This window comes from Girardinichthys multiradiatus, chromosome 22, assembly GCF_021462225.1.
Source record: "Girardinichthys multiradiatus isolate DD_20200921_A chromosome 22, DD_fGirMul_XY1, whole genome shotgun sequence".
In the NCBI taxonomy this organism is placed as follows: domain Eukaryota; kingdom Metazoa; phylum Chordata; class Actinopteri; order Cyprinodontiformes; family Goodeidae; genus Girardinichthys; species Girardinichthys multiradiatus.
Genome location: NC_061814.1, coordinates 16,566,302 through 16,578,433, shown reverse-complemented (window position 1 = coordinate 16,578,433; position 12,132 = coordinate 16,566,302). Strand labels below are relative to the sequence as shown.

The 12,132-nt window shown below is 41.0% G+C and overlaps 1 protein-coding gene across 1 annotated transcript in view; it reads left to right on the top strand.

The window, feature by feature from the left end:
* Positions 1-874: 874 nt before the first annotated feature.
* The window catches only part of LOC124858601 (RAC-gamma serine/threonine-protein kinase), a 73,353-nt gene continuing 62,095 nt past the window's right edge, over positions 875-12,132 (top strand). Inside the window, exons 1-2 of the mRNA XM_047350657.1 lie at positions 875-1,107; positions 6,953-7,400. Coding sequence (XP_047206613.1) covers positions 7,355-7,400 — 46 coding nt within the window. The 5' untranslated portion in view covers positions 875-1,107; positions 6,953-7,354. The remainder of the gene's footprint in view (positions 1,108-6,952; positions 7,401-12,132) is intronic.

Here is a 12,132-nt window from a genome sequence, read left to right as displayed (position 1 = left end):
TTAGATTAGGCCAAAACCGCAGCAAAAATTTAACAAGCACAAAGTCACAGATGCTAGGTGACAATTACCAACCACTGTACTGATTTCACTTCGACTTCCAGTTCCTATGAACAGAAATTGTTTTCATGGTACATTTAAAACATTATTTGGTATTTTAATCATATTATGAGATTGAATGATGAGATCCATCTCACCAGTAACCTACCATAAATGCCTGTGATGTCATAGGGTGAAGTATATACTTTAACAGGTGACATGCTAAGCTGAGACCCCAGTAATTTTATATTTTCATTATGTTAAAAATGGAAAGAAAATCAGCCAAATAAAAATTTCAGCTGGTATCCTTTTGACCACAACAGCGATAAAGGGGTGGCATTTATATGTCAAATTTGGCAATTTAGAACAAAATTCAAATAAACAATTTTTGTTTGCTTGTTCGTTTTGTGTCTTGTTTTGTATTTCTAGAGTGTGATAATAAAATTTTGGCACTAAAACAAGAACCGAGCATTACCAAACTGTTCCCTTTGCAAACGCATCTGATTTTAAATTAGGAAGAATGCACTGAGTTAGACATTGTGCTTAATACTGAACGTAGACTCTTTCTCCTACTTTTAAAACACACTGACTTTATATTAAATCCCACTATGGGTAAATGTTACAACTAGGACAAGGCCATGTTAATTATCGCAGGTAAACGGCCTTAACTTCGGATTCTCGCGATAGTTTGCCTGTGAACCAGAGGATCTCCACGGGATGTCGGAAAAAGGATGATGAGAGAACTGCTCAGTGGTGGAGAGTCAGACATCGACTAGAATCCGTCATCGTCGAAAGCGGAAGGTCTGTGCGAGATATGTTCATTTGTGTGTGTTCAGACGGAGGTAGTGGGTGGGCTCATGACAGATAAGGGGTGCCGCTTCCCCGAGTGACGTTTCCCGTCTCCCGAGAATTAAAACAACCGTTGGTCCGCGGGAACGGTAGCTCCCCGCAGCCAGTCGGAAATCCGTTTGATAACTAACAGACACCGCTCTCTAGCTTAGCTCGCAGCCCCGCATAGCTGTACTCAGACCGGAGTTAAAGGAAGGAGCAGAAGCGGTCTGTAAAGAGCAGGTGAAGAGGGGGGGGGGGGTTACAGGGAGAAATGTCGTGTTTATGTCATGATAGCATGCGGGGGGGGGGGCAACTATGAAGTGATGCTTTAGAGGTCAACATTTCTAACCTTTACTGATGAAGAAGCCACAAACAGGTTAAATAAATGTTTCAGCTCTTTGGATAAATTAGAGGGATAAATTAGAGAAATTCTATCTATCTATCTATCTATCTATCTATCTATCTATCTATCTATCTATCTATCTATCTATCTATCTATCTACTTATCTATCTATCTATCTATCTATCTAGTTTTCTCCTTCCAGGTATGATAAACATGTATTATGTAAAGGAATTTGCAGACTGCTGTCTCATGTCATCCCTTCAAAACCTCTTAATGAAATCAGTTCAAGCAAGTGGCTGACTGACTTGTACAAAGAGCCCTGCGCCTCAAATGTTATTGTTTCTGTAGAAGACCTTAGTTGATTGTAGCTGTGTACTTGGATTGCATATTGTATTGGAGGGCGGTTGAACATTGTTTTCTGGCATAACAGCATGACTACGCTTTGCCATCATTTCATTTAATAAAATAACAGTAACTGACTTTTGATCTGAAATAAAGTAAAACATTTAGTTGCCCTGGGGCCTGCAACCTGCGGCGCTAGAGCTGCAAGTGGCTCTTTGGACCTTCTACAATGGCTCTTAATAAATAACTTTGGCCAACAAATGTTTTTAAACTTCAGAATTGCATTCATTGCATTTCATTTTCACAACAGAATGACACTAAAAGTACCAGTGATATTTTTTCAGATCTATTTTTTTATCACCTAATGAGAAACAGTTTTTTTACGTCACAAATGTCAACATCCCACAGGAGAAAATGTATCGATCCTCTTTTTTTGTTAGTTTTTGTTTGTCACTGTAAAACCTAATAATTGAAATAAAATGCTGGTTCTTTAAAAATAACAACACATTTCCTATAATAGATGTTTAACGAAAATTATAAGTTGACGTTTTTCAAAAGGTCATGTAATAAGAGCTCTAAAGTAGGTTTATTTAACTGTGCTGAGGGCAAAAATTGCTATTTGGTTTCCACAGGTTGTGGACCCCTGGCCTAGGCCTTGTGCTTTATTGTTGTATAAGCAATATGTTTATGCCTGTATGTCCAGTGTTGTGCAAAATCCCAGCGCAATATTTAACAATTGGTTTCTGTCGAAAGCCTGGCACACTTGACAGTAACTCTTGTCACATTATGCAACTGGAGATGCCAGATTGCTTAATGCAGTGGTGTCCAAACTCTTCATCACATGGGCCGAAACTGTCTGTTAAAGGACTTGAGGGCCAAAAAATGTAATAAAATAAAATCACAAAAAAATGTTTTGTAAATGGTAAATGGCCTGCACTTGTATAGCACTTTATCAAGTCCCCAGAGACCCTAAAGCGCTTTACAGTACGATCAGTCATTCCCCCATTCACACACACATTCACACACTGACAATGGTGAGCTACATTGTAGCCACAGCTGCCCTGGGGCAGACTGAAAGGGAATTTTGTGAAGAGGATGCACAAATCACTGTAGATCTGCAACTTAAAAGGGTTTTGCACATTTGCTTTATTAAAAGATAGTTTGATTGAAAAAAAAAACTGAAAACATTTTTGACTGTTTTAATTCTAATTCTAATTCAGTTTATTTATATAGGGCCAATTCACAACATGTCACGATTCATCATTGTTTTCAGCAATGAGAAGAGGATTGGGGTCAGTCTTTGTTTGAAAACGCTCGCTGTGTTTAGCCAGTTTTAAGAAATAAATCAAAAGCCTTAATTAAACATAAAAAGTCTCCATCTGCAACAACCACCTGTGCTGGTGGTTCATATTATTCTTGGCTGATAAATGTGATAAATGTAAGAAAGAATGTGATAAAACCTTGAGAGTAACTCCTGCATAGCATGTTGAATTGTGTCAGAAAGAGCCAACAAGAGAGATCAGTCCAAAAGTAATTGGACAACATGTTATGATCTTATTGGAATGACCCCTATATGGAGGTAGTCCCACAAGAGTCCGTTGATTTAAGTTAAGCCAATTCTTGAGATTCTTTTATGGTGGGAAAATTTCATCTAAGACGGCCAACATTTGCACAGTGAGGACCTGGCTTTACATAGTCACGTTTAAAAATGCGGTTTCCCAGTCGTTCATATTTTACAGGTCGGCACAATAGACTCGCTCAGGAATATGTCGTCAATGTTAGGAGTAGCTAACTATTTATGGTAAGTTTTATAACAGTGGTGGAGAAATGGGGGGGAGAAACCTCAGGAGTGCTGGCCTTATTTGACTGCTCAGCTATTGTGTAGGTGTGCCACACTTTGGTTTCTTATTTGAAGTTTGTATTGCATTTTTATGTCATTGCCTAAATTCATTTTTACATTTTTAGCTGGGTGTGAGATAATCGATTACATGACTAATAACTCAGCTCTGTTTTCATGTTGTCTACAAATGTCTTATCCGGATTCTGTTCTGTTGTTCCCGTCACCCAAACAGAATCTTCATAGTGCTGTTTCAGGAGCATATTTTGAAATAGTCTTGCTGCGTCACAAAATGTGATGCATTAAAACTGCATCGCTGTGCAGAACGGCATGTTCTTCCATGGCAGCGTTACGCCCTTACATCTACACGTCAGTGCGACCCTGTGGTTGCCTCTTGTGATAGGTCAGAAACACATAAACTTCGATTTTCTTAATAGATCCCTCGTGCACACTACAGAGGTGTCATAAAGGCAAGTGAATGAGTTAAGTCTCCTCTATCAGTGGATGTGTAGCACTGACTGCCCAGTGCAGATTAGCTTTTAACAAACCTTAGAAAACAGACACGTTCCTGCTCCAGCAAGCTACATTGATTCAATTAGAGGCTGTTTTGCTTTAGATCGACGCAAAATCTGCGGTTGAAACACACGTTCTGTGTGTGCGCGGTGTGACATTTTTGGTCCTGTCAAATTGGCTTTCGTTTTAGAAGGATGATCGTGGATCCTTGCTGCCAGAGTTTGTCTGAAGCCACTGATCGGTTTTAGGAAAATTGTTCTGAGGTAAGATGAGGCGAGGAATGCTCCTCTGACCTGACAAGAGGATTGCACTAATGGATTTGCCCTTGAAGCTTATTTCCGATGAAATTAGAGCCTAGAGGAACTACTGATACTTGACTTTCATCTTCTCTCTGCAATATCTGTTAACGTCCACAGAACGTCTTTTACATGTTTTAATCAGTTAAAAACTAGTGCGTCCACAGTCTTTTCTTTAAAACTGCATATGTTAAAATATTCTCTTTTTTTCTTGCTTTTAGTACAAATTTAGAGACGGGAGTTATTTAAATGCGACAGTGAACAGCGTCTCGCAAAACTGTTCACAATGTTTTTTCACATTTTGTCACAAAACCAGAAATGTCAGTGTGTTTTATTGGGATTTTATGCGATAAAGCCACACAAAGTAGTGCATTGTTGTGAGCTGGATGGAAAATAAAATATGGTCTTTAACAAAGTTTACTTTTTCTGGCCATGGCAACAAATTGCCTTCTGAAATCATTTAATTAATAGGTAGTCTTGAGGGCCTCCGAGGTTTGTTAAAGAACAAAAGAGGACCAACAGCGTCGTGAAGACCAAAACCAGACTTAAAAGGTTGTGGAGAAGTTTAAAGCAGGGTTAGGTATTTGAACACAATTTTATGGGAAACTGTTCCATCCATCAGCTGAAAATGCAAAGAGTATGGCACAGCTGCAAACATACCTAAACATGGCCGTCTGCCTAAACCAACAAAGCCAGGCAAGGAGAGAATCAATCGGAGAAGCAGCCAAGAGGCCCAAATTGATGCCCAGCCTTGGGTGGTAGAAACTGCTGAAAGGGCAACTATTTGTTGTGGACTCGACACATTTGGGTTTTACTGAAGAGTGGCAAGAGGAAAGACATTGTTAAAAGCATAAGAAGTCCTTGTTGGAGTTGGGCACAATTCATGTAGGAAACACAGCAAACGTATGGAAGAAGATGCTCTGGTCATGATGTCAGATGAGACAAAATCTGAACTTTCTGGCCTACATGCATGGCACTATGTGTGGAGGAAAGCTAACACTGCACATCACCCTGAATATAGCATAACTAACATGAAAGACAGAGCTGGCAGCTTTATGCTGTGTGGTTCCTTTTCTTCACCGGGGTCATTGAAGCTGGTTGATGGGAAGATGGATGGAGCTAATTACTGGGCAATCCGTGAAGGAAGCCTGTTAGATAATGTAAAAGTGTCTCCACACTGTGAAGGAGGTTCACCTTCCAGGAGGACAACATGCATACTACAACCAGAGCTACAATGTCATGGGTTAGATAACAGCACATTTGTGTGTTAGAATGGCCCAGTCAAAGTCTGGGCCTAAATCTGATTGAGAATCTGTGGCAAGACTTGAAAGAAGTAGTTCAAGGAGTTCACAGACACACACTCTCCAATCTGGCTGAGCTTAGCTGTTTTGCAAAGGTAATCAATTAACTTCCAGTATCATTATGCATAAAGCTGCTATATACCCATGTATTTTCCTTTCACTTCTGAATTATGCACTGCTTTGTGTTGGTCCATCGTTCATAATTCCCAATAAAATCCATTGAAGTTTGTGGTTGTAACTTGAAAACAATTTAGAAAGGTTTAACATCCATGAATGCTTTTGCAAAGAACTGTATTTTGTATTAAAAGAGTGTGCAGGAATTGTACTTGGTTGTAAGCCTTAACATTTAGAGAAAAGCCAAAACATAACCTGCAGTAACACTGAACCAGGGAGTTTGGACCGGGTGGATGAAGGACTGGCCCCAGCTTGATGTTTCACCTAAAAATGGCATTCCTATCAGGTCTCTCTGAAGCCACTTGCTGCATCACATTCTCTATGAGGTAGCATTATCTGAACTGATATAAATGCAAGAAAATGTGTTTTAATACGAGAAATAGGAGCTCAAGTTTAGGTTAGTGGTAAATCTGGTCATGAAAGCATCAAGTGTGTTGCACAAGTCTGCTTTTGGTCACGATTCTGCTACCTCAAAATAAAAATAAGAAATTTACAGCTGTGTGCGCATCTGTGGGTGTGTTCCAGCCTTCGCCATGACGCTGCAGTCCCTCCAGATGTCTGTGGCGGTGCAGACAGAGGCTGATGTGAATACTGATTTCCAGCTGCACGACTACGATGGTTGCACTAATCGCAGCTCTCTATGCGGGCTGTAGCGCTGCTGCGCGTCGTGTCGTACCTTGTAGTAGGGTGCATCTGAGGTGAACACGGCAGCTATGCAGAGAGAGAGAGGTGGGTGTGGGAGACGGCAGAGAGGTGCAGAGATTTGCCGAGAGAAAGAGTGTGAGAGAGCATCCCTGACTGCCGTGGTTGCTATTTTTAACCGGGCTCTACTCCACCATTCCCAGATCCACACATTGACTCACATTCTTCAGTGTAAAGAGTTGCATAAACCTAGAGAGGTGGATTTGCTCCTGTGCTCAGTATCTGCTCAATGCAGGAAAATAAAAAAAATCCCTGAATGAATGAGAGGCGGAGCTTAGAGATATCTGCTTGGCAATCAAGGTCAGTTTTTTGCTTCAGACAGAGCTCTGCAATATTTCATCCTGTTTATCAGAGAGTGTTGGCAATAGAAAGAGGAACCGGGTGTATCGTTGGATGGCGGGGGTGGGGGGAGTCAGAGAAAGCTTTCATCCTCACAATAACAAGTTGTTTGTCTTGTCAGATACTATGGAAGAGGTTTGGGGGGAGTGATGGTGTTGCAGAGAAGCAAAATAAATCCACGTTTTTTGGTTTTCTTTCTATATCATGTTTTTTTTTTCCTCCTTTCACTTCCTTTCAGGCTGAGTCACTACTGGTGAGGAGGAAGGTCTGGAGAGGGAACGTGAGAAGAGGAGGAGGTGGAGGAGGTGGGGAAGACGACGAAGAAGAAGAAGACGGAGAAGAAGAGAGGGAGATAAGCCACGACAGGAAGCAAAACGACACACGCACACTCAGACGTACACACCGCTTGTTTACGTGCGTGTGTGTCTGCGTCTGACGGAGAGAGAGAGAGAGAGAGGCTGCGCGAGTTAGAGGGTGAACGGGAAAGGAAGGAAGGGAGGGAGAGTGACGCGGAGGCTGGGAGAGCCGCCCCCCCCACCACCCTGCTCCTCTCCCTCACTTTCTCCTCTCCTCTCCTCCCCTCCCTCTCTGGCTGTGTGGAGCAGGCGTGTAACGGCATCAGACTCGGCGTGAAGGAACCATGAGCGATGTCACCATCGTTAGAGAGGGATGGCTCCAGAAAAGGGGTGAGTACATCCAGAGCCTTCTTGGGCTCAGCTCCCCTCCTCTATGCTTCTCCTCTCTGTCCTCTCATGTAGACCGAGGGGCCTGGCCATGCCTGTCCACATGTGCCGGCTGGGAGGATGTCCACGCTCGCGATTGAGTGTTGAGTGATCACATGGATGTCTGATAACCTAGTGTACCCTGTGTGTGTGTTTGCGTTAGCCGTATGTCTCTTTACCGAAACCCTTACTGACTGCTAGCTTGCTAAATCCCTGTTTTATTCAGTCAGATTATGTCTGAAAAGCTGGGGGCATGGGCATGCACGAATGTGTGTGTGTGTATGTGCAGTTACTGTAGTAACATCTAACAGATCCCTGTGGTGACACTGCTGGTGTTGCAGCATTGTGTCATGCCAGTGTGCTGCTCATGTCTGTGAAATCCAGTTAGTCCTGCCCTCTGAAGTGGTTCTTCACAACATGGTGTGTAAGTTTTGGGGGGGAGGGGGGGGGGGGGGGGGGGGGGTGTCCTGAGTAGTGTCACTGACAGTTATATGACATGGGTTTAAGGAAGCAGTTAAAGTGTAGAAAGGGTAGTAACAACACATCCTGTTTACAACCAAATGAGTCAAAAAGTGCAACGGTCAAGGAGCATGTGGCAGAAATAGTACTTCCTTGTTCTCAGATGTTTACAGGCCAGAGATAGTTGCAACAGGTGATACTGATCCAGAAAAAGCTAAAAAATTTTATATTAATTCTGTGATGTCAGCAGCACTGACTGGAAATGTATGTTTCATTGTAATTAACCACAGTTGTGTGTGGTTTTTTTTGTCAGTTGGTGATGGTGATCCCTCCAGGCACAGATGTAGTGGACGTGAATAAATGTGTGTTTGCATGTTTGGGAAACAAATGGGGGATTTCCAGTCTTTTAGACCAATAAGCATCATCCCTTTCACTGTGTGATGGTGTCTAGGAATGTGCAACAGAAACTACCGAGCAGGAAGTGACATGGATACACAACAGACAGCAGGTTTCTGGGTAATGTAGGCTCATCCTTGAAGCACACAAGGAGAACATGCTGCTCCATGCCTCAGAGTGAATGTTCTCTGACTGAAGCAGCAGACACGCACACACAAAGCATGCTGTCTGTAAGCAGCGGGGAGAATCTTTTTTTGTCTGCTGGCGTTCCAGTGGGATCCTCATTTGTCTCTGCATATTAAGAGGAAAGCATCGCCCTCAGTCACGACTCTGCGATGCCAGCGTTTGTCGGTGCGAGGGAGAGGTTGGGCAGGGAGAAGGAGGAGGAGAGAGAGTTTGTTTGTGTCAGGAATATGAATGTTTGTCTGCATCCTATGATAAATCTTTGTCTGTAGCAGAGTGTGGCGAGAGATGCAGGGTCAGAGTGCTGACTCACTGTCCGGGTCGTGATACAGCAAAGACTGCAGTCTTAGTCATTAGACTGATGGTTACTAAAATGAGAGACGTTGTGCAACTTCAAGGCATAGAAAGTTTTCTTGGATTAAATTATGGACAGTGTTTCTGGGTTAGTAAAAGACATGAAGAAAAGAACAGACAATACGAACCTAAATGATGAGATTTCTGTAGGTCCCTTAAGGTCACGAGCTTCAAAATATCAAATTATGTTTATGTGTATTGCTTGCATTGCATAGATTGGATGATGATAATTATTGAATCTTTTTCCTATTATTCTATGCTTTGTTTTATAGAGAAATGGGCTGGTATGATCAGAGTATACCTTGGGTAAAAAATATATTACGATTTCATAGTATTAACACTTCATTTTAAAAACAAAATGCTAAAATATAACAAAATATAATTTAATACAGTTATAATAATGTTATGTGTTAGATGTAGATGTTAGATGTACTTTTTATAGATAAACTGATATTAGCTCATTAATTGGATAAGCTAGCCTTAAGCCCGCTGCTTAACAGAGCGCTCATAAACTACTGTTTATTTGGTAAGGGTGATGGGTGGTGCTTCTTTAGTATCCACACCATAACCACTTTACCACAAGCGGAACCATTTCCAGACGGACGATTTTCCCTTTCTTGTAGGTGAAAGGAAAAAATGTAGGAACCTTCTTTCAGCCCGCTGACCAGCAGCATGCAGCAACATTTGGGGGATAACTCTGTGGAATGAAGGATTGGACAAAACTCTGGTCACTCTAGCACGTTCTCTGGCATCTTATTTCGAGGGACTCTAAATCACATAAATAGCATAACAAGTTACAAAAATTTTTAAACCACAACTTTTTAAAATCTGGACACACCTTGATGACATTAACCAGCCCAACCCTAGTTGTATGTTTAGGTAACTTTCTTCATTATGTGTGAGATTTGTTTTGTTATATTTTCCTAATTATTCTTATTAGACTAATTGGCTTCATTTTCGTCCTGAAGTTTGGGTCTACTGATAGTTGCCAGCTGTTGACTGTATGTTTTCAATATGATGCAGGCCTGTTGCCAGAAAGCAATTTCACATGGTTATAGCCATTTCCCAGTTGAACATATTTAACATTTTGCCTAATTTAAGGAAGTCAATAAATAAAATTCTGTATCAGTTTATATATAGTTTATATATCTCGACATTTCTTATACGGCATCATGTTGCTCAGGCTGTTGGAGACTTTAGAGCTGGGCATGATTTAGATATAAATACTAGTGATGCGCCAATGAATTGTCCAGATATCGGAATCGGCCAGTTTTCCCTTAATCGTATGTGATCAGTCTAATACCAAAAATATCTGAATCAATTACATTTTTTTGTTTTTGTTTTTTTTGATAAACCAAAACTCGGAACTCCCATCATTTTTGCCATGTAAATAAATAAAGCAACTATTTGCTTTGATACATTGCTTCTCAGTGCAGTTCAATTCTGACGCATATTAATTTTTTAAAATTCAAATTCCTTTCAAAATCAGAATTGGCCGGTCAGACCTTAAAAAAAAAAAAAAGAAATGAAATTGGTATTGGCCAGGAAAAGTTTGATTGGTGCATTTCTATTAAATGCCATTGCTTCTATAAATATATATACTTATCAATGACTGCATTGTTTTGGGGACTCTGCTGATATTTATCTCAGGTAATTGAACTACACTGACTGATATTAAACGTTGAAAGCTAAGAAGGTCGTTCTTTTTTTTAATATTTGTAAATGTGTTGTTTACTCTGCAGTCTTTTGATTTATTAGTTAACTCAATGGAAAAACGTGCATCTCAAGGATGAAGAAGACCTCTCATGGTCATGAACTCTCACAGGAAAACTTTGAAATTGAACCCTAACCCTTGTTTGTACTGTTATAAAATCTGGTCAAACATTAAACACACACACTTTCTCCCCCTCATAAACATACACACAACAACAGAGTGATCAAATGTAGGGATGCTTATTTTTCAATTCTGGGTCAGAAAAAGCCCATAAGTGGAGATACTGTAGTGATAAAAATTCAGTTCTACTTTTTCTGTAATGAAATGAATCCTCTCAGAATACAGAAACAAACCTCAGGATCATATTTTTCACCAAATACAGTACAATATGTCCTTAGATGACCCTACCTTTGTGTACACACTGACTAGGATTTCCTTCCTCCTTTCACTGAATCGGGGTGTGGAGTGCAATATGCTGCATCATTTCTTTGTGTGAGGAAATCATGCACGCTGTGCAATCTTATAACCTCTTACAAAGTATACCACAAGAACAACGTACTCACAAGAGGCCAAACCTCACAGTTAAAAAGCATGTTCTTTTTGCTATAATTAATACTTATTGACTAATAGAATACCACTGCAATCCGGAAAGGAGCTGTTTTGGAGAAATCCTGTGTGTGAGAAATCGTGCGTTGTTCCTCTGTCAGTCAACAGCAAGAATACCCTTATTAATTTCCGCTACCGGTAGGACTTTATCTTCTTTTAGCCCTTGTGAGGCTACGGGGGTCACGCTCAGCCACTGTCCTGGTGGATACTGTTACCCTTTACCAGCATCAGCACACACAGCGGTCAGCACAGCAGATGGTCAGGAGGAATGGGACAGACGAGGCGAACTGCATCCTCGTTTCTTGGACACATCTCATTGTCCTCCAGCGTTTATTTTTTAACTCAAAGTTACAGATCAGAAGTGTAAAAGTTATGTCGAAATGAAGTGAGCCTTGTTACACATCTCTTTGAGGTCAACGAATCTGTCTCTTTCAGATTTATAGTCGCATTAGATACCAACTAAAATATGTTGTGAAGGCAACATGATTACAGAGGTGACTCTTAAAACTGTCTTTAACTTCTTAGATGACTTATTATAATTGGCACTGTTACCTTTTGTCAATGTAAGCAGCAGTCTTTGTGTGTTTCCAATTCCAGTGTGTTCCATAACACACGCTATTAAAACTGAAAAGGAAAAAGGAGAGCAGCTTTGCTGTACTGCTTTCAGACTTCCTGGTGACATGATCTTTTGAGATTTGGATTTGAAATGAAAGCCATGACTTCATCACTTCCTCCCTTTCTTAATTCTTTGTTTTGTTCTTTATTCTCCCTGGAGCAACTGTATTTGCTTTACTGTACATAATACTGCTGTGGGGTTCACTGGGTGCAGTGCAGTGGAGCAGCCATCTTGGTTTAGTGAGTTCAGTGAGTTCAGTGTTGCTGGAGGCCGGCTGGATCAGGTGGCAGTGCCAGATCTCTGATATCAATCACCAGTCACTGCTGCTGCCACTGTTTGCTGTGTCCCTCTCCTTTCCTCCCAACCCC